This window comes from Amblyomma americanum, chromosome 7 (assembly GCF_052857255.1).
Source record: "Amblyomma americanum isolate KBUSLIRL-KWMA chromosome 7, ASM5285725v1, whole genome shotgun sequence".
Lineage (NCBI taxonomy): Eukaryota > Metazoa > Arthropoda > Arachnida > Ixodida > Ixodidae > Amblyomma > Amblyomma americanum.
Genome location: NC_135503.1, coordinates 45,024,199 through 45,052,106, shown reverse-complemented (window position 1 = coordinate 45,052,106; position 27,908 = coordinate 45,024,199). Strand labels below are relative to the sequence as shown.

At 47.1% G+C, this 27,908-nt stretch overlaps 2 protein-coding genes across 4 annotated transcripts in view; both read left to right on the top strand.

The window, feature by feature from the left end:
- Positions 1 to 18,094, top strand: part of LOC144099006 (SEC14-like protein 2) — a 32,230-nt gene extending 14,136 nt beyond the window's left edge. The window contains exons 4-12 of the mRNA XM_077631997.1: positions 606 to 668; positions 2,699 to 2,789; positions 4,198 to 4,292; positions 6,133 to 6,211; positions 7,454 to 7,534; positions 9,866 to 9,952; positions 14,706 to 14,815; positions 15,875 to 16,163; positions 17,932 to 18,094. Of these exons, the coding sequence (XP_077488123.1) occupies positions 606 to 668; positions 2,699 to 2,789; positions 4,198 to 4,292; positions 6,133 to 6,211; positions 7,454 to 7,534; positions 9,866 to 9,952; positions 14,706 to 14,815; positions 15,875 to 16,163; positions 17,932 to 18,011 (975 nt within the window). The 3' untranslated portion in view covers positions 18,012 to 18,094. The remainder of the gene's footprint in view (positions 1 to 605; positions 669 to 2,698; positions 2,790 to 4,197; positions 4,293 to 6,132; positions 6,212 to 7,453; positions 7,535 to 9,865; positions 9,953 to 14,705; positions 14,816 to 15,874; positions 16,164 to 17,931) is intronic.
- Positions 18,095 to 24,226: 6,132 nt separating this feature from the next.
- Positions 24,227 to 27,908, top strand: part of LOC144099000 (SEC14-like protein 2) — a 31,074-nt gene continuing 27,392 nt past the window's right edge. Inside the window, exons 1-2 of one of the 3 annotated variants that reach the window (XM_077631992.1) lie at positions 24,227 to 24,306; positions 27,760 to 27,829. Coding sequence is in view for 2 of the 3 variants with exons in the window: in XM_077631991.1 (XP_077488117.1) it covers positions 24,822 to 24,875; positions 27,760 to 27,829 (124 nt within the window). In the remaining variant the exon portion in view is untranslated. Of the gene's footprint in view, positions 24,307 to 24,710; positions 24,876 to 27,759; positions 27,830 to 27,908 lie in introns of those variants that run through there. The other 2 variants (XM_077631991.1, XM_077631990.1) reach the window with 2 other exon arrangements.

The following is a 27,908-nucleotide window of genomic DNA, read 5'->3' as shown; positions in this document are numbered from 1 at the left end:
CCTTACGGCGCGGTTCAGGTGTCCAACAATATATGAGACAGATACTGCGCCATTTCCTTTCCACAAAAACCAATTATTATTAATAGATCGCCTCCTTCCTCGCTCTCTGCACGTAGCGTAAGATGCTTGGACTGTGGACACAACTCTCAGGATCTACAAGCCACTGTTTCTATACCTAAGGGCGTCGTGCTTGTGTGATTGTGCTCCTCACCCCTTCCCTCTCTCCCTTTTGCATCCTCCATATCTCTGCCCCAGTGCACGTAGCCAACTGGAACACCCTTCTGGTTAACCTCCCTATTTTCCCTTCTACTGGCGTTGGTAGCGCGACTGGCTTTTAACTTTCAAATCTCGGCACAGTCGGCTTCGCTGAACTCACGTACGATTATAGTGCCTACATAGGGCGTTTCGTAAATGATACGATTAAAGAGCTCCGGGTCGCTCGTCTGCAGCGCTTGCCACTGGCGGCTTACCAAAAGGGGTGTATGATCGCTCTCGCTGGCGGCGCTGTAGTCGTTCGCTTAACTTTCTATTGCTCTCTCTCGCTATCTGCATGCAGGCTGTCGAGCAATATAACAACGTGCACTTCTATGCTTGCGTGCGCGCAGGACCTCGAATGGCGGAAGGAGAATGGCGTCGACGGCATGCTGGAGTGCTACAAGATTCCCGAGGTACGCGCACTCTGCTCCGTTGTGGCTCGGGGTTCTCAAGTTGGTTCCTACCGTGTAAAAACGGCGACTAATTAAAAGGCCGGAGGGAGGACTTCGTTATTAGGAGAAAATTCGAAATGTATTTGCAATTCTTCGCACAGAACCGTGTTTAAAGGCTGTTCGGGATCAGGAGAAGTTTTGCAGCGGAAGAATGAATGTCACGCCTCGCCGCCTTTTCCCGCCATTCTCCACACTCTAAACAGAAACCGGGAGTAAAAAATGGAGCAAGCTTTCCTTAGTGCACTCCTTATTACAAAAGGGAGTGCTTAGAGGACAGGTTACTCCCTTTTTTACTCCCATATAGGCGTATTCTTGTATAGAAACAGCCGCCGCGGTGGCTCAGTGGTTATGGCACTCGGCTGCTGGCCCGAAAGACGCGGCTTCGATACCGGCCGCGGTGGTCGAATTTCGATGGAGGGGAAATCCGAGAGGCCGGTGTGCTGTGCGATGTCATTGCACGTTAAGGAACCCCAGGTGGTCGAAATTTCCGGAGCCCTTCACTACGGCGTCTCATAGACTGAGTCGCTTTGGGACGTTAAACCCCCTTAAACCAAACCAAACCAGAGTGCAGGGATCTTGCTGTGGCGCTGCCGTGAGATTATAACTAGGTTGTCTCGATGCGCGCGCCCATTAGCCCGTCTTCCGTTCAGTCGCAGGATGAATATACATCTGTTACCTGCATGTGATGCCATCCCGAAAATAGGCCATCCCAAGAGGCCTCGTTCCCCTGCTTAAGCGAGAGGGCGGTTGATGAGCACTTTAAATTAGATGTCTGCACTGATGCCAGGAGCGAGTGATGCGCGGTAAGCTTTGTTCACCCCCTATAGCTGCCCCTCCGCCACCCTGTGACAAACGGGACGCTTGGCGAGAAAGCGACGTCAGTCGCCAGCCCTGCCAGTAGGCTCGGACCGCGGTCAGTAATCATAGGCCAGCCTGATCATCCCGATACTTTCGTAATCACGTTGATCGTAGCTCTTGCTGGCAAAAAAAAAAAGGAAATTTTTATAACCGTGATTCTCTCCAAGATGCTTATACTCCCTTTGAGTCGTCGTCAGCTAGGAATGGTCGACCGAATATAACGGTTATTGAAGTTTCACATCTGACATGCTCTTAGAGGAATGGCGCGGCAGGGAAAGGCGTGACTCTTGTGAGTGTGTGTGTGTTTTTTTTCTTTCGTCGAAGTCTTTCTTTGCCGCGCTATTTTTCTCATAGCATGCCGCACCAACTTGCTCAAAACTTGCCCAACTTGCTGCTAATCCACATTTGACGCTCCAAAAATAGAGAAGCTCACTGTTCAAAATGAAGACATCACAAAGCATATTTCCTTTAACAGCACGAGCCAAGCGCGCTTTTCTGCGCTCAAAATTTTACTGTGCTTTTTGAAATTTCCCAGGCCGCTTGTACTTGTAACGAGAACAGCCGTCTGGCCGTGCTGCAGAACTGCCGCAATTTCTCTTGTGCTCTTGGCAGAAAAAAAAATGGCTGTGGTTTAGCTCTGGTTAAACTTGGAGTGACGCGATAGCTACAGCTGGCCGAGTGGAACTCGCTCAGACGAATTGTCAAGTCAGTCTTTCGCCGCTCCGTTTCACTGGGCGTTCCTTCTTCATCTTCGTCCTACTTCACACGGCGCATGCGCACAGCTGTGGCAGCTCGATTTCGCCGGCGCGTCGCGCCGCCGGCAGCAGCAGCTGCTCCGCACCACGTGGCTGATCACTTGACCAGCCACGTGATGAAACACGTGATCAGCTGCGCCGCCGGCAGCCGCTACGCACTACGTGACCAACCACGTGACAGTGTGGCTGCGCAGCCACATGGTTGCGGCGCCGCCACGCTTAAGGCTCGAAATGCTACCGTACTGTATCTATCGCTAAAAGACGGTACCAAAGAACCTTCCGAAGCGCATCCACTGTCACTTGTTTGGAGGAACGCTCGAGATGTTCTGAATGTTTGAGGGATGCTCGCGCAAGAGTTCCTGTCCTCTCTCTGTGCAGCTAGTGAAGGAGAATTTTCCCGGCGTGATTCTGCACCCGTGCAAGGATGGGCGGCCCATGTGGGTAATTCCATCCGGAATCAACATCAAATGTGAGTTATTCCGGACCTGTCCGAGTACGCGTTCTAAGTGAGCTTTACTCTAGACCGCGGGGACTGCCTATATAAAGGGCAAGCGTTTCATGCGTGGTTCATGTATTTGAATGGTGAGAGCGCACTTAGGAGACGCACTGTACAGTAAACGTACAGTAAACGGAGTGAAGGCATCCTTCGACCTGGGGTTCGCGCCTTTACCACGGGTCTAATTAAGAAGTTTGCAGGCAAAGGGTGGATGCAGCTGACAAAGGACAGGGTTAATTGGAGAGACATGGGGAGAGGCCTTTTGCCCTGCGTGGGTGTAGTAGGGCTGACGATGATGATGATGATGATGATGATGATGATGATGATGATGATGATGATGATGATAAATTCAGGGAAATAGTGCCATCCACAGTGTGAGATCTAGTCGTATTCACTCTAACGGGCGTAGGCGGAAGAACTAGCATGCATTTACCCTTCGAAAAAGGAGGCTGCGCAGAAGCGACTGCGCGTCTTGTTATTGGTTGCTATTAGTTATGCCATAAGTGTTGTAATAATCTGTGCTTTAAGAACCATCAAATGAGCTTTTGCATGGAAATGCGGATACAATGAATTAATTGCATAGTGAAACAAATTAATGCTTATTAACTGTTCAACAAAGGTTTAGACAGAATGCTTCGATAGCGCGAGAATGGCGACCGTATTTCTTGCACGAACTTGTAACTACATAAGGAGCTGCTGGAACATTTCGGAGCGAAGGGTTATGGCAAACTGTAAACAGAGAGGTTTAAAAAGGTGGTGCATTAGAGTACAGCTTACTCTCTTTTTTCACTCCTACATAGGCGTATTCGTGTTTAGAGCGCATGTTACGAAAGCGTGTCGTGCTCGATCCCCACAAGACATACGCGTCATTCTTCTAAATTTTTTACCTACGGCCCCAGATACCTTGAATTAACAAATTTAATTCACTTTTTACACTTCCCACTAGAGCGCGAAGTGAGCGCTAAATCTGCTCTCAGACAGTATTTCTTCGATTGTGATTGTGCTTTTTCTTATCACATTGTACTATAATTTCGGGACAGACCCCGTAGGTGCCGGTTATTATAGCGCACAGTTTTATTAACGATAGCACACACATGTCGCCGCGGTGGCTAAGTGGTTATGGCGCCCAACTGCTGACTTGAAAGACGCGGGCTCGATCCCGGCCGTGGCAGTGGAATTTCAATGGAGGCAAAATTCTAGAGGGCCGTGTACTGTGCGATGTCAGTGCACGTTAACGAACCCCAGGTGGTTGAAATTTCCGGAGTTCTTAACTACGGCGCCCCTCATAGCCTGAATAGCTTTGGGACGTTAAACGCCCATAAACCGTAACGATAGCACACAAAGACGTCTTCCCTTTGCAATGGTTGTGGATGTGCCGCAGCGTTCCTGGCGGCGCTGACTCCTGCCGTGGTGCAGCGCCATTGCATCTACCAGCTCGAATACATGGAAGGGCTCAAGCGGTTCTCCGTTAGACAGGTGGGTGCAAGAGAACCGTGAAAAAAAAAAAACGTGCCGGCGATTTCAAGAAATTCTGCTTGTGCGATATCATTTGTTGCAATCAGTGGGAGGATGCTCCCGCGTATAGAACAATTTTAAACCGCTTATAAAACAGTGTGCAATTAAATTACTACCAAGTGAGAAAGCATTCTCGCATCACATTTACTGAGCTTGGAACGAAAGTATTCGATTGGTTACTGCCTTCAAGTGTTTTGGGAGTTCAATTATATGACGCGCATTGATAACATTCGGGCTGGAGTATTTCAAAAGATGGGCTTCCGGTGTACAGAGTATACGAGCAAACTGCAAGGTTGTTGACCCTCCGTTCTTCCTGTGTGATCAGAGTATACATGTGTATAGGCTGCAGTGACCCGGTGTCTGTTTCATGGTGAAGTCATTGAAACGCATTCAGCATGTCTGGTAGGTTCTTAACACTATACAATTACTTTTTCAGTGACTAACATAAAGGAATCTGGGAGCGCTTCATCGCTTCCAACCGTATATATATAACCAAAAATACTGCCCTCTAGGGAAAAAAAATTGACGCGTTTTGACACACTGATTGTCAAAAATAAACCGCAAGAAAACTTGTACTGCTAGTTTTTTATGACTATATAACCACAGATCCTAATTTCCCTACACGAACAGAACATTTATTTCTTCTGTAGCCTAAGTGATTTTTCAGGCATTTCGTAGAGGAGGAGGGGGTATGGTTATATAAACTCGGAACTTGTTATAGAAGAGATATGAACTAGCACAAAGGACAAAATGATAGAATATATAATACAAGCTCCCAGCAGTTTATAGAGGAAAAGGTATCGAAAATAAAAACAAAGGAGCGAGATAATTAACTCATTACGGAAATCGTTGTTATAAAATATTGATCAGTATTGGACAATCTAAACAATTTGTAGTTTAAAAGGATGAATTTACGCCGATTACCGATCACATGACGAGTGCAAGACAGGATGAATGTTTTGCCGTCCTTAATTGGTGAGCGCGCAAATAAATCAGATGAGTACGTAGCGACGTTCGCACTCTTTGACAACCCTGAAAGTTGAGGGGCAAACCACTTTATGCTTCACGCATGCTCATGTAAATTCAGCGCATCACAGTGCACCGAAGCGCCAGGGAATCGCCGCACTAACTGTAGACAAGCATGATGACAGGCTATGCAGCATGACGCCCAGCGTGCTGCTAAATTAATATCAGTCAGAACGAATGTCAGAAAAACACTGAAGTTTACAGCAGAAAGGAGAATGCATCCTTTGCAGCCGCTTTCTAAATGGTGAGCAGCGAAAATTACAAGTGCCAGTTACATTGTGAGACTTCTCTGCAGTCTAGCCTAAAATAAAAGGGGTGACTTAAATGAGCCAACTCATTTAAGAACTCCACACATGTCACGTATCAAATGCACATATCTTGAACTGGAGTTTGGTAACTGGCATGATTAAATGACTCAGCTCTGTAATTGAAGCTCAGCGCATCCACAGGCGATGGGCGATAACAGAACGGGAAACACAGCCGTTCACGCAGTAGCTTTTGTTATGTCGCCACCTCTCCTCGGCTAAACTTCGTCGTTGCTAATTTGTAGATCGCCACAGGTTACTTCATTAAGATTGCGTATCGCAGCAAATGTACATTGTAACTTATTCCTGCGCCTGCGTGGACGTTTGGGAGAGGTGTGTAGCAAGGCGGGGAGACGCCTGCTCTGTCAGAGCGCTTCTGCCGTGTATGCAATGCCGAACGAATGAAGAGCGGAAAACCATTTCATTTCGTTTCTTCTTTCATTTTTATGTATACTTTTTATTACAAATAGGCGGGCCAAGAACTGGAGACACAGTACCTCGTGATTGACTTTGAGAACTTCAGCCTCCGTCACGTCTACTCCTGGCAGGGTAAGCTGTTCGTGCTTGACTTGGTCGGAAAGCCTTCACCATAAGGCTTCCTTGACGCGTGCGCCATTTTGTCGCCTCGGGAGCTACACGAAAGGCAGCTGCACTGTGGGTTTGTGTGTCTGTGCAATGAAATGAAAATGAAAATTGGTTTTTGGGGAAAGGAAATGGCGCAGTATCTGTCTCGCATATCGGCGGATACCTGAACCGCGCCGTAAGGGAAGGGATAAAGGAGGGAGTGAAAGAAGAGAGGAGCAAAGAGGTACCGTAGTGGAGGGCTCCGGAATAATTTCGACCACCTGGGTGGCCTCTACCGAAACGCGGCCGCCGCGGTCAGGTTCGAACCCGGGAACTCCGGATGTTGAGCGCGTTCTACTTTTTTTATCTTCGGAATAGGCTAGCAGTAGTGGGATCGTGGAAAATTGGCGCTGGAAAGAAGCTTGAATTCAGCTTCCAGCTACAAAATCACTTAACGTGTAAACGCGCACTTGAAGCAGTCTTTTTTTGCTTTCTCAAACGAAGGACTCCCGAACTTGGCTTGCAGACGGTGCGTAGAAAATCGAAATACACGATATATTTGCGCGCGCACGCACGCACGAACGCACACACCGCGCGCGGGACAGAGAATGGACAGACTGACGACTACCTTGAAAACAAACCCCGCCTGTCTCAAGGTAAAGATGACTAACATCGCATATAGGAAAACATATGGAAGAAAAAAATAGACAAAGCGGCACTAAGTACAGAACAAGGATAAGCGCAGTAAATAAATTAAATGAAGAAAACGCCAGGCCATGTCGGTTATCGCAGAGAAACGAGATGTGGTGGACAAGCCAGTCCTCTATGCGGCTGTCAAGGTTAAGCGACGTGCCAGAAAAAAAAAGTCTAAAGCCTGACGCGAAGAGCCCTCAGGAGTTTATGTCTGAAGTTCCTCGACCCCCCCCTCAGCTTCTTTGCACATACTAGAAAGCGTCAGTGAAGTGTCGCGTCATATAGCACCTTGTTGTTCCTAAAATACGTTTTATCTCTCGCTCTTTCTCTGTTATGAGGAAGCAATTTCAATGAGCCTTCAAATTTACTTTCCTGCTCAATAATGTTTGCTCCCGTCATTTTTGTCTAGCAGTTGTCAGTCTGTTTATGGTCGCTGACTTCCGTTCTTCTGCAAAGGAACCCGATCAGAATAAGTTTGTAGTTATCGTCACTGCACGCGAATTATGTACAGACTTGTTTTGCTTGGCAGAGCAGCCATGAAGTCGATCACGGACATGCTGCAAATGATGGAGGACCACTTCCCGGAATGCCTGGAACAGTGCATCGCCATCAACGGTGAGTTTCTTTGCCAATACGGAGGGACGAAATGTTTTAGCGAGAAATATTGAACGAACTTCTAGAACAGAACATAATTTGCGGGATATCTCACACGAACGTTTAGCGGAACCATCCCTCTCTCACACAACTTTTCTTGCTTTCTTCATGTTTTTTTTCTTCTTGAACACGTATTTTGTGATAGTGCTATTGGTTGTCCATGTTTACTCACATCTTTGTAATATGGAAAAAAGTGTCCATGGTTGGCTGTGCTAATGTTTTGTTGGTGTTCTTTTATTTCTTGTTATCGTGCAGTTTTTCACATTGAAGTGCTATTTCGTGATTGCTTGTGTTGCCTTTTCTTCCATTGTAATAAGTTTTCATTTCCACCTGCGCATTGCTGTTGCCAAAATGTAGCGGGTCCACGGCTCTGTCAAGCTGTCAATGGGTAGCTTTTACTCCGGGCTCCCTGTCATCATGTACCGCATGATGGTCGAATAAAGTATTATTATTATTATTATTATTATTATTATTATTATTATTATTATTATTATTATTATTATTATTATTATTATTATTATTAAGTATAGAAAATGCGTATGGACAAAATTTGACAAGGTGTCTCGATCCCAGAGGTGGCAGCGGCAGTGTTGTGTATAAAGCCATTACCCATAGCACAGCCTGTATTTCAGTACGGCGGCCTTTCTGCAGAATTACACCGAGTTTCGCAGGCTGCGTCCCCTTGGATAAAAAGAACATATAAAGAAAAAGAAAAGAAAGAATGGGAAACAGCTTTCCTGAGAAGCTCTGGGCGTATAGCAACAGTGCTGCAGTGACACAGACTAGACTATGCCTAGGAACTAGAACAGCATCACAAAAGAAAACGAGTTCAGTGTTAAAACAATAGCGTGAACGAAAAATTTTGAGCCCAGACAAAGAGAACGTGTGTGCAAGGAGAGCGTAAACTAGATCACCACTCTAAACAAAACGCATTTTCATGAAAACGACTATGCATAGCCCAGCAAATAAAGCGAAGGAGAACGGGGCTTTAGTTATTGAAATTTAGCTTACTGCGATTGATGTCATTCGATTAGCGATTAATGTTGTAAATACCTTGCGAACAACCCACAGTACGCTGATCAGCCTGCAGGTTTTCCATTCGTTGACATCCCCTTTTTTATAGATCAAATGACGCTAGCACGCTTTCAAGATTCCGGTACTCTCGAGGTCGCGAGGCCATGTGCATACAGGGTAGCAAGCTTTTCTAGCACAATTTCCTCACCATACCCCACCATTTTTGGTTCACGTTTCGACCAGTGGGCGCGTGGGTTTCGACGCTTTATCGTTTGATGGCGCGAGAAATTGTCGCAACGAAGGCGAGAAAGCTTTTCATGCTGCAACGTGGAGCCTCAGTGTGGACCATTGGCCCGCAGACCAGGCGTCACGTGACGTCCTACTTGCGCACCGTGAGGTCCCCCCTCGACAACGTGCAGAGAAATTCCGCGTGCATATCGAACCTGCTTATCTTCACTCGTCCGAACTTCACCTTTGGAGGCACGACAGGTAGGTTAGGCATGCACCCAGAGGTTCACCATGCTATGCTCACCAACATTGTGGGCCAGGCGCAAGTCGCCGCGTGACGCCTGGTACGCGGGGTAATGGTTCGTCGTGTGAATACCCTTTAAAAGTAGAGTCAGATGACAGAGCACGGACTGGATTTCGCAGGTTATTAGGCGTAACGTGATATTTTGTTTCCGTTCCGTGAAGTCCCTGCCTGCACATGCTGGTGAGCCTAGCACGCCGAAAGGTCGCGTGCATGCTCGACCCCCTTGCTGCCCTCGAAAAAAGGAAAAGGTCGGAGCAGGTGAATAATAATAATTGGTTTTGGGGGGAAAGGAAATGGCGCAGTATCTGTCTCATATCGTTGGACACCTGAACCGCGCCGTAAGGGAAGGGTAAAGGAGGGAGTGAAAGAAGAAAGGAAGAGAGAGATGCCGTAGTGGAGGGCTCCGGAATAATTTCGACCACCTGGGGATCTTTAACGTGCACTGACATCGCACAGCACACGGGCGCCTTAGCGTTTTTCCTCCATAAAAACGCAGCCGCCGCGGTCGGGTTCGGCGTTAAGAAAATCAGACATGAGCACGGCCTTTCGCCTGCTACTAGCCATCATAAATCAAAATTCATCAACATGATGGTGGTCCAGGCGGGGACCTCACGGACCGGATGTGGGGTTCGATGTGGTGCCTAATCCGCAGGTTTTAAAAACCGGTCCGTTGTCCGTCAACTTAATTGCCCTTAAAACACCAAGGACTCCATATTCTTGGGAATGTTTTTGTCCTGTTGGCGCAGCCCCCATTTTTTTTCCCATCCTGTGGAAAATCGTGCGGCCATTCTTGACGCAGAGGACAGTGGACAAAGTGCGAGTCTTCGGCAAAGGTGAGTATTCCGACGGTACCCCAGATTGTTTGTCCCGGAAGAAAGTACACTCTTGTTTGGGCTCAAATTTTGCGCAGAGGTGAAGTTTATGAGACAGTTTATTACTAATGCAGACATGGATTCCTGGGGTACACCCTGCGCTCTCGGCGTACTGATGCCTGCGCATCAGCTCGAAAAAGTGGGCCGATGGTACTGCTGCTGATATAAAAGGAATAAAGAGAGGAAGGTGCACGGGCCCGTCGACTAGTTCCAACGAGGCTGCTATCACCGCCACATGCACGCAGAAAGGAGTTGATAGAAATAGATGCCAAGGAGACGATAGGAAGGTTAGACGTGCGTCGCAGTAACCGTGTCCGCCCAAGCGATGACACCGGCTGCTGCAGCAACAGATAACCACACTGTCACCTGGCATATAAGACTTCGAAACTTATACGAAAGGTCCCTTAACTCATGTAATAGTTAGCTTACAACCAGTGTGGCACTAACAAACAACAGCGTTGACAAAACGCGCAAATTTTGTGCGCAGGGAAATGCAAGGAGGAAAGCAATGATTTATAGACCTTTTCAAAGAGAATCGATGGGCGCCCCCACATTGGGCACTGGACTGTGCTCGTTGTAGAGGAAAGAGTCAAGTCTTAGGCATAGTAGCAAAGCAAAAAACATGCACAAAAGAAGAACTACCGCCGCGGTGGCTCAGTGGTTAGGGCGCTCGGCTACTGATACGGAGTTCCCGGGTTCGAACCCGACCGCGGCGGATGCGTTTCGATGGAGGCAAAACGCAAAGGCGCTCGTGTGCTGTGCGATGTCAGCGCACGTTCAAGATCCCCAGCTGGTCTAAATTATTCCGGAGCCCTCCACTACGGCACTTCTTTCTTCCTTTCCTCTTTCACTCCCTCATTTATCCCTTACCTTACAGTGCGGTTCAGGTGTCCAACGACATGAGACAGATACTGCGCCATTTCCTTTCCCCCAAATACCTATTATTATTATTATTATTATTATTATTATTATTATTATTATTATTATTATTATTATTAAAGAAGAACTAGACACCGAGAGACACGCACGGACGCTGCATCCAACTCGACCAAGAGCTCGTTTTACTGAAGAAAGAGTTAAGGATTGAGCTCCCCACGTTCTCACCACAGCCCAGAAAACCGATTTTCCCGACGGTCGTGAAAAAGTCTTTATAAAAGGCAGCATACGAGAGAGAAATTTTTTCCGGTTATGAGCGCACATCACGAGATTACCAAAGAGCGACTCTTTGAAAATGTTGCAGCTTTTTATCCTTTCGGAAGGTGCAGATTGCCTTTCGTTGGGATATCTCTGTTGCGTTCGAGCACGCGCATTCGTAGCCTCCCTAGCACGTGCTCTTGTCTGCGCTTGCTCGTGCTTGTTGTGTCCGCGTCGGTGTGTGTGAGTTTTTCTGTGTGCTTGCCTCGCGGCGTGCAGAAAATGTCTACAAAAATATTGTGCCAGCGCTACCATCCCTACTCCTTACATCAGCCTGACCGACCTCACCGGAAACGCATGACACTACTGGAAAGTACATAATATTAAAAACAAATTGCAGCAAACACAATCACCCTTTATTGAGCTGATGCTGCATCGCAGGTGGTCTTGTCCCAAAATTGGGCCTCTGCGTGCCAAACGTTGATAATGTCTCAAGGCATCAGGCGCAATGAGGCAGAGTAGCGCATATTCGCCTAATGTGCACGCGAAACGCTTCGTTTCGCAACACGTCGAACAATATCGCGCGAAATGTCACGACATTGCATCACGACATTGCATTTCTGCATCATTATAGCCTTGAGTTCAGGAAAGCCTGCTCTATATTTAAAGGAGGATAAACGCCAACTTAATGGTTGCTTATTTTCTTCTTCACTGATTTGTACTTACTCCTTTTTGTTTTTTGGCTGGGTACTTGCCTTATTCAGCCGGAACAAATCGGTAGTCCACATCGTTTTCGACGACGTCTGGCGGACATTTTTTGATGAAAACTCCGCCCAGACTCCCCCTATAGCCTCACGCTCAAAGACAGTAGCACGCTGCAAATCGAAGAGGCAGCCATCACGCTCGCCTTCGCGCGAAACGCGGTCACTGCCATTATCACAGGCTCACAATCGGATGGCAGAACCTACATAAATGATCGAATTTCTAAAACAGCCTTTCAACTCCTCCAGCAATTATCCGTTTGGACACCAGCTCACTCCACTCTACACTCCGCGGAAAGCTCTTTGTTCATACTAGTGTCCTTGAATTAGCGGGCCAGGATACACAGGAGGAACAGCACTTCATCAACCAACAGCTGGTCACTTTCAGAGACGTTACACAGCACTACAGACTCCCCCGGAAAACCTATCCGCCGGGGCACAAATCGCTCACGAAGGAAGAGGAAAAAACACTCAAACTGAAGATTAACACTTTCCGCTCATCCAGTCACCGCGGTGGCTCAGTGTTTATGGCATTCGGCTGCTGACCCAAAAGACGCGGGCTCGATCTCGGCATGGTGGTCGAATTTCTATGGAGGCGAAATTATAGAGGCCCGTGTGCTGTGCGATGTCAGTGCACGTTAAAGAACCCCAGGTGGTCGAAATTTCCGGAGCCCTCCACTACGGCGTCCCTCATAGCCTGAGTCGCTTTGGGACGTCAAACCCCCATAAACCTAAACCAAACTTTCCTCTCATCCCATAAGACTACACGAAATCTTCCCACCACTACGCACACAAAACTGTCCCACTGTGGAGGACCCTGTACAGATTTTGCCACACCCTATGAGCTTATAGACGCAAAAAGACTATCACAACTATCCCACATCTATACTATCGAGCACTGGGAGAGAAAGCTGCCCAGATCTGACTCCACCGGCAGCTGATCCAACGGCCGGAGATGGCAGCAGAATCTTCCGGTGTCTTGGGCTGACTCCACTCACGGCTCTCGTCTTCAATATATTATTGCATGAAAGTTTTTTTTCTCCTCCTCCTCTCGGCACTTCTATTAGCACCGCAATCTCTCGCTCGGGAGCGGAGGAACACTGTTAGTTTCACGCTGTCTGCTTTTGCCCTTCTGCCGCCGAGGAGAGATGGCGCTGTCAACGCAGTTCTTGTCGAAATAATAATAATAATAATAATAATAATAATAATAATAATAATAATAATAATAATAATAATAATAATAATAATAATAATAATAATAATAATAATAATAATAATAATAATAATAATAATAATAATAATAATAATAATAATAATAATAATAATAATTGCTTTTGGAGGAAATGAAATGGCGCAGTATCTGTCTCATATATCGTTGGACACCTGAACCGCGCCGTAATGGAAGGGATAAAGGAGGGAGTGAACTAAGAAAGGAAGAAAGAGGTGCCGTAGTGGAGGGCTCCGGAATAGTTTCGACCAGCTGGGGATCTTTAACGTGCACTGACATCGCACAGCACACGGGTTCCTTAGCGTTTTTCCTCCATAAAAACGCAGCCGCCGTGGTCGGGTTCGAACCCGGGAACTCCGGATCCGTAGCCGAGCGCCCTAACCACTGAGCCACCGCGGCGGATCTTGCTGAAATATGTTTTTTGTTTGGTGCCAACGAAGGCGATGTTGACTTCCTGATCATTTTGGCCTAATTCTGTAAATACCTATTAAAACCGCAGTATAAAGCAAAACTGACGCCAAATGTCACTTCTTTACTAAACTAGAACGCAAAGAATCCAGTGGTTTCGCTGGGAGAAGCACTCGTGGGACTCCCATGAACGATGCAAAGGCTCTGCATATCACGAAAGTGAGGCAGGATGTCGTCAGTGTCGCGAAATCTTCTAAGCATCCTCTTGGCGCTGAGCGCATTTTGCGAGGCACTGACCAGACCCGCAGTGGCGTCTCGGAAGCGTAAATGGTGGAGAAAGTCGCCCGTCTGGTGTGGCACACACTTCCGGCGCCTGTCTGCATTCCCGGGGGATGTTTGTGGCCCATTGGAGTACCGCGATTGAACGCTGCGGAAATTAACCAGCGGCTGCTGAAAGCATCTTGTGCTCTATCTTGAGCGCTTCGATTGATGACTTAGCCGGCACAAACACTCATAGCTGACGCAATCCTGGGGTTAATACAACACGAATTAATGCACGGAAAACGGAACGCAAAAAAAAAGAAACGTGAACGAGAGGGAACGCACACGACAGGACGGGCGCTGTTTTTTTTTTCTTTTTTGGCTCAAATATAGGCCACACGACAAAAGCAAAAGAAAAAAAAGCGGTTAGTGTGTACAATACCCCCCAAAAAAGTACAGCACCTGTCCTGTCGCGTGTGCTCCTTGTACGCGTTTTTTTTTTTCGCGCTGTGTTTACCGTCAATTAGCAATGCACCAACTAGCCCCGACAAAAGTCCCGAATCAAAGAATTAATCGTTTTTATGCAGTGAGCAGCCTGCGCTTTCCCCTATGCTTATGCATGCTGGGATTTGATGTGCACTGGTAAACGCACTTTTTGAGTAAAATTAAGCAACTTATGAGATCAAATATTAAAGCTGCTAATGTACCTATAGTTGGTTTTTCATGCTTGACTTGGTTATTGCGCTACTCTGGGTGCGCAACGGTAGGTACGAAAACACGCGCACGAACAGCCCAGAGCAGCGCAATAACGAAGTATGAAATAGGAAAAACCAGTGAATGATTGACGAACTTTAATGACACGACCTGCTCTTCATACATGGCGAGCTATTCATAGCATTGCACATGATTGCCTTCCTCGCAGCCGACGCATGGAAGGAGCATTTGTTGGGAATCGTGGACGCAGCCTACCTTCCGGCTCACTGGGGCGGAGACATGGTGGGACCCGGCAACGACCCACAGTGCAGACACGTGGTTGGTACATATGCTGGCACGACCAGAGCAATCGCCAGACAGAACGCGCATACCAGATAAGAAGTGAGAACTTTGCGCATAGAAACACGGAGGAGAGACCGGGAGAAACAAATTCACCAGGGCGAGTACTGGCCTTCCCTGTTCGGCCTTTGTCTTCGGTGGCGCTAGGGCAGACAGTTGGTATAGCTGGTATGATGTCATGGTAGTTCTTAGTGCACTGAGGCAGAACACCAGCACATGCAAGTCAAGATACAGACGCCGCGTCTCATAAACTCCAGATTTTACAACGAAGCTGTTGGTGGCGCACTTGTGGCGTGAGCGGCACTTTGGCATAACACATCACGTGACCATCGCGTGGTGGTCACATGACCGGTGACGTCACCTGCAGCGAGGAGCCGACCGAGGGCGCTGCCACCAACTGTTGATCATCATCATCTTCAGCCTGGCTAAGCCAACTGCAGGGCAAAGGCCTCTTCCATGTGTCTCCAATTAACCCTGTCCTTTGCCAGCTGGGGCCATCGTATACCCGCGAGCTTCTTAACCTCATCCGCCCACCTAACTTTCGGTCGCCCCCTGCTACGCTTGCCTTCTCTTGGAATCCACTCCGTTACCCTTAAGGACCAGCGGTTATCTCGCCTTCGCATTACATGCCCTGCCCAAGCCCATTGCTTCCTCTTGGTCTGGACTAGGGTGTCATTAACCCGCGTTTGTTCCCTCACCCACTCTGCCAACTTCCAGTCTCTTAACGTTCATCGGGAATAGCGAAACCGCAAATCCCAAAAGCACAATCAGTGTTGCTGGTAAAACGAGCTAATGAGAACACGTAATCGTAGAGGCATTTTTTACTTCGCTCACGAGTAATTGTGCTGAGCATTGCAGGAATGATTACAGTGCGGGAGAGGGGATTCAACCTTGCCAAACCTTCCCTGCTTTGCGAGTCTCCTTATAACGATATGCTTCTTTACGATGCGAAACGTTAGCAAACATTTCACTTGCACCACATTCGGTGCTTGTCTGTGCGAGAATTCTGTGGTTTCCCTGTCATCGGACGCGGCGCAGGTCAACTACGGCGGCCGCTTCGAGGAAGGCATCGATCGGTGGTCGTGCTCCGTGTTCGCCGAGGTCGGCGCCCAGCAGCAGACCATCGGTCGCCGGGATCGATGGGAGTTGCCGGTGACCGTCACGAAAGCGGGCGTGCAGCTCAGCTGGCGGTTCCAGACCGCCTCCGGAGACCTTGCCTTCGGACTGCGCTTCCAAACCGGGGAGTCTTTGCTGCCGCTGCAACGCCTCGAGGCCTGCAGCCACGTGCCGCAAGAGGGAACGTGGCGCTGCGATGCACCAGGCACATGTACGAGACGTTGTGTGCGATGCACTGTTGTGTCCATCTTCACCTATGCACAAATTTAAGGACGCATACATATCGGAGAACTCCGGAAAAGTGTACGGCGCTGGCTTTCATTGTAACGCGAAGATTTAACGACGAGGCTATTAGAAAACTTGCTGCTGATCGAGTTGGTTTTTGGTACACGACTTCCTTTTGCCTCAGACTCGGCTCGGGCAAGCTCGTTGAAAGGAACGGACTCAACACTGACGGGCCACTTATTTTGCCTGCTTTTGCTTTGTCGTCCTAGCATGAGGTGCATAATATTCCCTGTAGCGTAATAAGAACGCTACCAAATATGATTGTAGTCGGTAAAGGCTGTCGTTCGGAAGTGTTTTCTTTGACTAACGGCCCCGACAACAATGTATCGAGCAGCTTTGCGTTCCTATGCCAGCCTCGCCGCAGCTGAATGATGTGCAGAGTGGGCATGGGGAGGCGTTCCACCTTCGGGCAAACAGACGTCGTTATTACGACATTAGAACAAGATTATGAAGTGGACCGACTTCATCTTGCGAAACTGCCTGGCTATCACGCTCAAGGCGAGCTCATCAGATGCTACAGCATATCGAGGAATGGCTAAGCATGCTGGCGGGAAATTTCGGAAAGACGGATAAGTTAAGTTACAACAATGCCCTTTCATCGAGCTTGTCATGCGTCGGTAGGATATTACAGCAGCAGTGGGAGTTGAAGAAGAGCCTAAATTTTTTCATGTACAGTACGGACCATTGGTTATGCGATCGCGTGGCCTCTGCTCTTCGCGAAGCGCTACCGCTGACAACCGGCAAGAACGGACGGCACCGGGCGCATGCGCAGAAAGAGCAGCCGGCCGTGCTTACTGCGCATGCGCTTTGGGCCGCCGATCCTCGACGTTTATCGGGGCAGCTATTCGCGAATAGCGGATGCCACGCGGTCGCATGTTCCCTTTAACAATGGACCGTATGTACTTCTCACGAGTCTGCAAAAAAGTTATGATCTGAGTGTTCCTTTACGTTCTTCAGGTGTTCTAATGTTCATGTCACGCTCAAGAACATGTACATACAGTCGATACCCAGACGCAGTTGGTAGGGTGCGCGCAGATGATCAGTGTTTTTGAAATCGGAACATGGGCGAATCGCGAAAAATAAAATAAAAACAAGCTGGAGACCCCAGAAGCATACACTGCGCTGTCCTTTGTTGGGCCTTTTATTCTTTAAGCATGTCTGAGCTCGCCATGCAGTCTGTTTTTTTTTTTCTAAATAGCGACACGCGTGACGTTCAGGGTTGCCAGCTTCATGCCTTCCTTTATTCAGCATTGTATTGAAATTATTCACTCGCAGTCTTTAAACAGTTTTTAAGCACTGTTTAATGGCCGTCTGAAGTAAACACAAAAAAGTGCCTGGCCAACTTTATGCAAAATAAATGACTTATCGGAAGCATTTACAGCATCCCACTTTCCACGTTAGAGAAAAGAACAATTTTCTTGCGCTTTTTTCCTTCGCTTTTAAGTGACCTCCGTAGTTAAGCGAATCCTTTGTTCTGGTCAAGTGGCCAGTAGTAGATGTCGGACATTTTGAAAATTCCCTTGCCCACTAGTCAGAGGGTGAACAGAGATGCCAGGGCGTAAAGCTCGTACTCTCATGACAGAGCTTTCCGGAGAATCAAAATAAATGTATTGATCTTGGCAGAGCATAGCAAGGCCCCGTTTAGGTTCTACGTAAACAGCAACCTTTGTGACTCATATTTTTACCTGGCGCAGATGTCCTGGAGTTTGACAACACCTACAGCTGGTTGAATGGCAAGACACTGGCCTACGTAGTCAACGTTCACACACACTAGAATTCCTGCACAAGGCTGGAGCCTGAAGGCAGCATTTATTAACGGGCTTAACTAATAAAGTACATGCTGTTAAACTCCCGCATGCTCCGGCATATATGGTGCCAATGGTTGGGGACTGTCCTGAAGTGGCAGTCACGAAATACTGCTTGTGTGCAATCTAAACATGAATATGCGCCCATATGGGAGTAAAAAGAGCGTAAGCTGTCCTATAGCACACTCAAGGGAGTGCACTAGAGAAAAACTTACTCCTTTTTGCTCCTTTCTGTTTAGTGTGTCGGACTTCTGATTGGGAGGCGTCGAACACGCAAGCTGTCGTGATTGGCCAGACATTGCGCATCAAACAGTCCCATGGCTCTTGCATGAGAAGTTAAGTACAGCGCGTCATGATATCAGCGCTGTAAGGGTGCGAGTACATCACGTTAACATCGAACTCAGATTGTTGTTGCCCATTATTAAAAGTTGAAGGATTGTGTCACCTGTGAGTGTCGCGACAAAAAAAAAATGGCTGGAAGTTTAGCATTACTAAGTACGAAATAATGTCGAAAGCAGAGTTTTTTGCGGTGGACACCATCGCCACGTACCTGAAAGTGCGAATCAGGTGTCCATTGACCCAGGGAGCCAGTTATGTGCGTCTTCAACTTTTTCATCGTCAATGCCAATTCACCCAATGTACGCCGGCGGCCTATGCTCCAGTGCCGCGCGTCTGCAGCAGTGCTGTCAACGGCAACTCGTATTGCTCTAGTGCCTTGTTTTGTGCCACAATGTTGTCTACGCCAACGCATACATCGCACACCACTCTGTCACTACTGCCACATAGCTCAAAGCGCCAATATTAGTTTGATAGTAGTATTAGTTGATGAAGAATACAGTCGCTTTTAGAAAAGGGAGGGCGCTAGAGGACAGCTTACATCTTTTTTGCTCCTTTCTGTTTAGAGTGTAGGACTTTTGATTGGGAGACGTCGACCTCGCACCAGACGAAGGTTAGTGACTCGCAAGATCAAGAAACTTTGCAGCTCTTCCGGCCTACTCACATAGGGATGCTAGGTGTGCCCTCAGCGTCATCGTATCTTTGACTAGTTGTCTGTAGTTGCCCGCCTGGTCTTCGGTATGTGATTTCACCAAACAAACAAAAGAGCACTGATGCTGGAGCGGCGCGGGAGATGGGCAATGGGTCAATTTGCAGATTACTTGTGCCGTGACTACTGGGAAGTGCATAATTCGTGCCTTTTATTACCACCTGAATACTTTTGACTAAAATTAGTGACTCAGAGTCAGGAATAAAGGGAAAGCTAAGAAGTTACTGCTTTTAAGTTTCTACACCAGAGATTTCTACTGGGGAGTGGAAATAGCCCACTCCGAAACAACTTCCAGTGGCTCTGCAGCGAAGGTTACGCAGGAAAGGGAAGGAGGCGGGCCTTTGTCCCTCTATCCCCGTGCTGTGGAGAGTGGGTTCTTCGTTCAGTTTAGGGGTGTGGAGGGGTGAAAGAGAGAGAGAAAGAGATAGGACTGTAGGGCGCCTTACTCCTTGTGCGCTCTTGAAGGCAGCTGACGCCCATCTGAAGGTAACGCAGATTATAGAGCCCCAACCTTTTTTTCTTTACGCGGTGAATGAGGTCCGTCTGCGGACGTAACTTTTTGGTCGATTTTAGTTGGAAAACAAGTCTGATGGTGAAGCTGACTCTTGAAGATAGCACGAGCTTTCAGAATAAAAGACGAAACTTGGAGGGTCGGCGGGCCGCATGCGGCCCGCGGACCGTGTGTTCGACCCTCCGGACTTACGCGTTCTAATGCTAACACATTGATAACAGCACCTGGGACCTTGAGCACTTCGGAACAAGCAGCAGTGAAGTCAACGCTGTTGTTCGTGAGGTATTCCTGGGTTTAGATGCTGCCCGAATATTTAACGTAATTTATACCCCGATGCGCCAAATAGTCAATAATGATTATTGAACAACTTTATCTGCTCACAAAGCAATCAGCTATCCAGTTTTAATTAAGATAGCAAGACTTGCACCTCCAATAGGATGGATTTCCACCTAAAAGAAAACAAAGGAGAGTTATATTTAGCTTTCCTGGGCACTTTAAAGTGTCAATAGCAAGCGCATGGCTTGACGCTGGAAGAGGCATGATATTAATAGCTCGCCTATCTGACTCCTGTTTGAGTATGGTACGGTACGTGGGGGTGGTGGAGGTTAACGGCCCCAAGGCTTCAACTGAAGCAATGAGAGACGCCGTAGTGGAAGGCTCTGGATTAATTTCCACCGCGTAATATTTTTTTATACGCACTGTCATAACACAGCACACGGGCGTTTTTGCCTTCTTCGAAATGCGGCCGGGATTGGACCTGTGACCTCGTGATCAGCTGCCGAACGTCATAGCCCCTGAGCCACCGAGACAGGCCCTCCTCTTTAAGAGTAAATTCATATATCCCAATGCCGCAAGAGACGGAAGCAAGACCCAAGATTCTAAACTATCATTTTCCCTCCATGTCCTTGAAACTCTTCCTCATCTGCGCACCAGGAGTGAACATACTGAAGCCCCTGGCTTCTCACCATGCTTATTATATCTCCTAATTTTCGTCAGATATGCCATCTCAGCAAAAAAAAAAACTATTGTTTACCTTCATGATACAATAACTCTCCTTAACAGCCGTGCCAATCGCTTCGAATCTAACAGTACAAATAGTTTTTATTTTTTATTTTTATTTTATTTTCTGCTACGCAAAATCCATCTTATTATTTGCTATACGCCATATTGTATTAAGCCTGTTAAACTTAGTGGCACCACCGGGACACCTTTTTTTTCATATTTTTTTTAGTCCCCCTATATTTTAGTATTAGTGCGTCTAATTCCTGGCATTAACCTTAGTCTGAAGAAGTCCAGACTTGATGTTCGAAAACAAAGAACTAGAAACCTAAGGCGCCCGTGTGCTGTGCGATGTCAGTGCATGTTAAAGATCCCCAGGTGGTCGAAATTATTCCGGAGCCCTCCACTACGGCACCTCTTCTTCCTTTCTTCTTTCACTCCCTCATTTATCCCTTCCCTTACGGCGCGGTTCAGGTGTCCAACGATATATGAGACAGATACTGCGCCATTTCCTTTCCCCCAAAAACCAATTATTATAGAAACCTGTTCTATAAACAAAGCGTTGGGATGCGAAGCAGATCTTCAAAAGCAACAGCATGGACTCCTTTTCTTTTTCATTCGTATTTGGATTAAGAAGAGATTAAATATCAATCATGATCGTTGTCAACCTAACTAACTCACCACAGGACAAAGGCACATTTCATATCTTTTTAATTAACCCTGTCCTGTGCCAGCTGCGATCATCTTAACACTCCGAACTTCCTAATCTCATCGGCACGCCAGTTTTTCTGCCACCCCCTGCTACGCTTGCCTTCTCCTGGACTCAAATCCACCCTTAGCGACCATCTGTTATCGTGCCCTCGCATTACATGCCCTGCGCAAAACCATGTCTGCTACTTGACTTCGACTAGGACGTCGTTAACTCGCGATTTTTCCCTGAACCACTCTGCTCTCTTCTCGTCTCTTGTGGTTGCACCTATCATTTTCCTATCCATAGCTTTTTGCCCTATAGGTGAGTACCGGTGATATGCAGCTGTTACATACCTTTTGTCTTGAGGGATATTGGTAAAGAGACACTTATGACCTGAAAGTACCTGGAAAATGCGTTCCACCCCATTCTTATTCTCCGAATTATTTCACTCTACTCTGCCTGCCCTTAGTAGATGCACTTCCTGACCACTTCCAATACTTCACTACCTACCGTAAATTGCTGTTGTTTTCCGAGACACCTTGAACTCTATTTTAGCTTCCTGCATACTAACTTTTATCCGCCGCGGTGGCTCAGTGGTTAGGGCGCTCGACTACTGATGCGGAGTTCCCGGGTTCGAACCTGACCGCGGCGGCTGCGTTTTTATGGAGGAAAAACGCTAAGGCGCCCGTGTGCTGTGCGATGTCAGTGCACGTTTAAGATCCCCAGGTGGTCGAAATTATTCCGGAGCCCTCCACTACGGCACCTATTTCTCTCTTTCTTCTTTCACTCCCTCCTTTATCCCTTCCCTTACGCCGCGGTTCAGGTGTCCAACGATATATGAGACAGATACTGCGCCATTTCCTTTCCACCAAAAACCAATTATTATTATTATTATTATACTAACTTTTAGACCCACCGTTCTGCTTTGCCTGTCTAGGTCATTGATCATACTGTGAAGAAAGGAATTATCAAGTAATAACGCAAAAAAAAATTGGAACTAAAGAGTACGTCTTGTATTTGAAAATATTGGGCAGAGAAAACCACATTTTGGACTTCAGAAGCAGAGCTGCAATCGGGCGGCTCCGGCGACCTAATTTTAACGTCATGTAACTGCGAAAACAATGAAAAGATCTTCAGGGGACTGTGTATAAGGGAAATATGAACCCGTTAGCGTCCACAGAAAAAGGAGGAAGGGGTCAAAATTGTTTGTTTTTATTTTTTTTAAGGAGAAGAAAGGCGCATTAGCTGTCTCATTTCTCAGTGGAGGCCACAATCACGCCGTGTGGGAAGGGCCGAAGAATGCAGGGAAAGAAGAGAGAGAAAGATACACCGTAGTGGTGGTCTCCGGGGTAATTTCGAGATCTTTAACGTGCGCTGACAACGCACAGCACATGGGTGTCTTTTGCGTTTCGCCTCCATAGAAACGCGGCCGTCGCGGTCGGGTTAATAATAATTGGTTTTTGGGGAAAGGAAATGACGCAGTACCTGTCATATATCGTTGGACACCTGAACCGCGCCGTAAGGGAAGGGATAAAGGAGGAAGTGGAAGAAGAAAGGAAGAAAGAGGTGCCGTAGTGGAGGGCTCCGGAATAATTTCGACTAGCTGAAGATCTTTAACGTGCACTGACATTGCACAGCACACGGGCGCCTTAGCGTTTTGCCTCCATGAAAACGCAGCCGCCGCGGTTGGGTTCGAACCCGGGAACTCCGGATCAGTAGCCGAGCGCTCTAACCACTGAGCCACCGCGGCGGGTTCGCGGTCGGGTTCGAACCCGGTTCCTTCGGCTCAGCAAATTGGTCCAGAGTGGACCAGGAGCCAATGTAGAAAACCTGGGCGAGTTGGTGGCAGATCACTCTTAAAACAGCAAGAACAAGAAAAGGGCGTTGAGAAGATCCACCAACTCCGCACGCATGGTTTTCCTTCCGCATGATGTGTGCCGTGTACAACAATTGTGACATAAATTCGCTGTTCCGCCGAAGAAAACACTTCCGTAACTGGTAGCAATAGGTCGTCGTGCTTCGCGCATTGCCGCGGAAACTGAGCAGGAGAAATGTGTATCCAAAGGCATGGACGCTGCGAAACGACATGAGCGTTCAAATTTCAACATTCCTGTTAGCTGCACAGTCTCATATATATCTCAATAAACATTCACTATGCTTTTTGTTAGCCGATAAGGAAGGAGGATTCGCTGTCTGCCCTAAAGCCTCTTTCGCCTCGAAAGCTTTTGAAGCCATTAACTCAGATTTTACCAAAAGAATGAAGTCTTCGTCCTTAAACCTTTTTTCCATATTTTTATTTCTAAACGAAGATATGCTTTTGAGCACTCTCTGGAATCATTCGAAGGTGATCAGAGTTTTTCACTTGCCGGTTAAACCGAAACCCGAATCGATAAAATGACTCGATGTTCGAAAGGCCCAAACAACCGCACGAATACTCTAAGACGATTCGGTTTAGCGACTGTCTAAGACAGAGATACAAGACATGACGCTTAATAAGACCATATTGCCTCGAAGTTTCTTTTTTCACCGGGTGGACGTTTTCCTACACGTCCACTGCAAATAACCCGGGTCTCTAAACCGCTAGCGGGTACAAACACTTGCCTATACACGGGTTATCAAACTGAAGTCTTGGCGTTGATCTCGCACGCTGAATTACTGTTGTTGGCAAGGCCCAAGAAAGCGTCGTCGTCAGACTCGCAGAATGCACGTCTGGATATAGACAACGTTGGAGTTTAACTTCTTCCCATTTTTTTTCTTTTTGAGCACTAGCTTTATAATCAACATTAGTAGGCTTCACATCGTTTAGCGCCCGCCTACGTGCAGTGCAGGAGTAGGTTGACCTTTGACCTTATCTCACATATCTCACAGGTCACGCAATTCCCTGATCTACCGTCACGTGAGCACTCGACATAATACGCTCAGTTCCGCCGTGGCTTCGGAGCCGATCGCACGGCTACCCGCGAGCGTCCTTTCCCAGAGTCTCCCGTTACTGCTCCCAGGGAGAACGAACAGGTGTAAGTGAGTTTCAGCTGCAACTCGCAGCACCTTTCATGGTCGTCTCTTAATTTCTTTTAGTTGTTGTTTGCTGCTGTTGTTTTTGTTGCTCGAGGAGAGGCGAGTTACGTAAAGGGTTGTCAGGAGGGGAAAGCGAATGTGGCCTGAGCGAGGCCATTGCAAAGGCTGACAGCATGCGGAGGGCGTAGAAAAAGATTAGCCGAGCGAGAACCGTTCCCTTGCGCTCTGTGCAGCGCCGCTTCTACAACAGCGCGGGTTCAAAAAGCCGTTGCGCAAGGCGAACGAGGCGGCGGTTGGCTGCGGCGACCTCGGCGCGAAAAGCGGATGCCAGAAATAGAAAAAAAATAATAAAACGGGGAGTGTATGTATGTCTCTCTCTCCTCACCGACCCGATAGCTGCTAGCCGTACTATCTCTCAAAAGTCGCGTCGGCGAACAGACCTCATCGCGCCTGGTTTACAGCGAGGCGCCCGGCACACGGAAATCATTGGAGCGGTCCCTTCGTAAACAGCGGGAACTATGAGCGGATACATCGGCGACTTGAGCGAGCGGCAGCAACCGGCCCTCGAACAGGTGCGTCTTAAAACAACGTCACAGCGTTCTCTTATTTCCTTTCCATCTTCCGCACTGTTGTACTGGGGCACATTTTTGCGCGCAGTAAATTAAAGCGCTAAAGATAGGATTTCAAACAATGCGTGCATTCGCAAATACGCCCTTCCGTAATGCGTCTTCTGCGAGCACTTGCTGCTGGACGTTTTGCGGGTATTTGTCGCGCGCCGTATTACAGCTGTGTGGGTCGATGTAATTTTTGTCTTATTCACGTGTTCAGCTGAATTTTGCTACAAATTTGAGTCTGGTGCGGGCAGTTCTGCATGCCTTACTTTTTGTGTTCTAAGTTTTCTTACTACGTGACAAAATTTAAAGCTGTTCCGTTCAAACATTAGTTATTAATGTGCTCGTAGTTTTTCTGCAGTGGCTACTGCATCGAAGACACAACGGCGATACAAAGTGTACGACTGGGATTCGGGAAATTTCGCACTGATTCGTGGTTTAACAACGCGGGAAGACAGTAAGCAGCGCTTGTTTTCTATTTTCTTGTTAAACTATAAAAGCAGAGCTGTTGGCCGGTGTCTCAATTGCATCCTTTCTCCGGGTGATTAAGATGAAAAAAAAATAATAACACATTCTCTTCTGGGAAACAGAACTTCACTGTGTTTCACTTGAATGTATGAGTTTATAACAGAAAAATAGAAACTTAACACAAAAACGTATGGTGCAGAAGTCAGAATTTACTGAACGCCCTCGCACTTAGAGAGCCTCAGCGACATTGACTGCGGTATTTTATTTGCATCAACATGAAATAACAGACCTAATTATTCAGCTTTTGTTATTCATAACCGAATTTTACTGTTTTCTTCTTATTTTGAGCACCACGGAATGCGAAATGTTGCTCATTGCCTATGCAATAGCACCTGCCGTAGCACCTGCCGTAGCACCTAAGTGCCTGGGCCGTAGAGTTCTTCAAGTTGACGACGCGTCTTGACAGGGATAAAAAGAGACGCGTGCGACCGCCATGAGGAAGTCGCGTATGCGGCCTTCTCGATGATGTGTCCTTGAGTGTGTGTCTGTCTCCTGATTTGTGCACGGTCAACACTTGGCTGCACAAGGTAGCAGAGTGCGGCCTGGCTTAACTGCGGCCGAAGCTGAGAGAAAAGGGAATGGAAAGCACAGTAGTGTGCCTTTTCGCTATTCTATGAAGGAGGTGCGCATAGAAAAAGCTGTGGGTAATACTAAATCAGCTGTACGCGATATGGACTTAAGGCTACACACGCTGTGCTTATAAAGAGAGAAGGAAGGAAAGGAAGAATAAAGCGAAAAATGAAAGGAAGAAGAAAGAAAGCATGAAACGGAAGAGAAACGTTACCACATATTTCTACGTATACGACTATACTTGGTTGCTCATCGTGTTGCAAAACCAACATAATGATATGGATAGGAGAATGTAAAATCACATTCTCCACGCTTTTTCGTAACGCAACAGAATATTAATGGCCGACCGGGAACAGGTTCTTTGTGAGCGTGGCATGGAAATGTAATAATCGCGCTAGTTAGCAGTAGTTGGATTGTGTGACCTGTTCTATTATACTACAGGCGGACGGAGATGCGCTAGGGTGCGACGGTAAAGCGACGCAAGAGCACAACGCTGAGCATTTTTTTTTTTTTGCCGAACATGCTTAAGTTCTGCCGTCGCCGGCTCACCCGCAGTCTTGGGTGTAGGCATCAATGCGGGTATACCTTTAACTGCTGCATCAACGCATTTATCTGTGCGCGCAGTTCTGGTGCATCGGATTTTGTGCATGGAAATTCGTGCGCAGATGGCGCGAGGAGCACGCATACCTAAAAATTCTGGACAAAAGGATTTTTGATAGGGAAACCATTTATGAACGCAATTTTTTCACAAAATCTAAGATTTCACTATAGAAAATAAATAAATCCGCGGATCACGTGACGGCTGTCTGGCATTTTTTTTTCTATTGACTTGTTTGTTATCGTCAAGAACGTTCCTCATCGATTTTCTATGGTAGTCTTAAATGCTCGATGCGATCGATGGAATCACGCTAAAGAAAGATTTTGCTGCATACCAGAATAATTGATCATTACATTCAATATTTCCATTACAGTATCTCACAATTTTCCAATTTTCAAAATTCTTGTGCGGGAATATTGAACATTCTCTGGAGGATGCCATCTTGGATGTGCATGGTCTATGGTGGTGCAACGAAGGAGCACTAAAGGCAGATTAAACATACACTGAATGACTATAGGTTGAGTGTGGTGGAGCTAATAACAGCCTAAAGTATCAGCAACACACGTGTCACGGTATATCACACGGTGTGTTAAAGGTTGGCCATGAGCCTATACCAAATCATCACCGTCAGGTGAGGATTAAACTTCTTGTCCTCCACAGATTTTGTGCTTGAAGGGTGTTGCTAATGCCTCACTACAACGCTCATAACCATACCCGGTGGCCTGGGGCTTATGACCAACTATACATCAAAACAGCCGGCTAAATAATGCCGTGAATGCATGGTAAAGACTGTTAACGAATTTCGCACAACGTGAGAGTGCACTACAAGCTATTTTACTTATTTTATTATACTCTCAATACTCTCAAACCTTACAAGAATTTCTTTACACAGTCTATACACTGTCCATAGACATTTGCCTATAAAGTCTCTAGACAAAAGACTGTAAGACAGTAATTCATAGCCAATAAAAATCCTACAGTCAGTCTACAGGCAATATGGAGATTTATGCGCATACATTTTAGCAGGCTTTTGTCTATAGAAAGTCTATAGACTATGAATAGACAAAAGTAAATATCTATAGGAGGGAGAGTCTATGAGAAGGTTGTGCAAAGTTTATAGACGTGATAGTCGCCTTTCGTCATGCGCAGTTTCGCGATGCGGTGGCTGACGTGAAGAGGCCGACCGACACAGATGCCTTCCTGCTGCGCTGGCTGCGAGGTGAGTGGCCGCAGTGGTCGTCGGTCACCGGTAATTCATCACACGTAGATGACGAGTACACGTACACAAGCACATCACA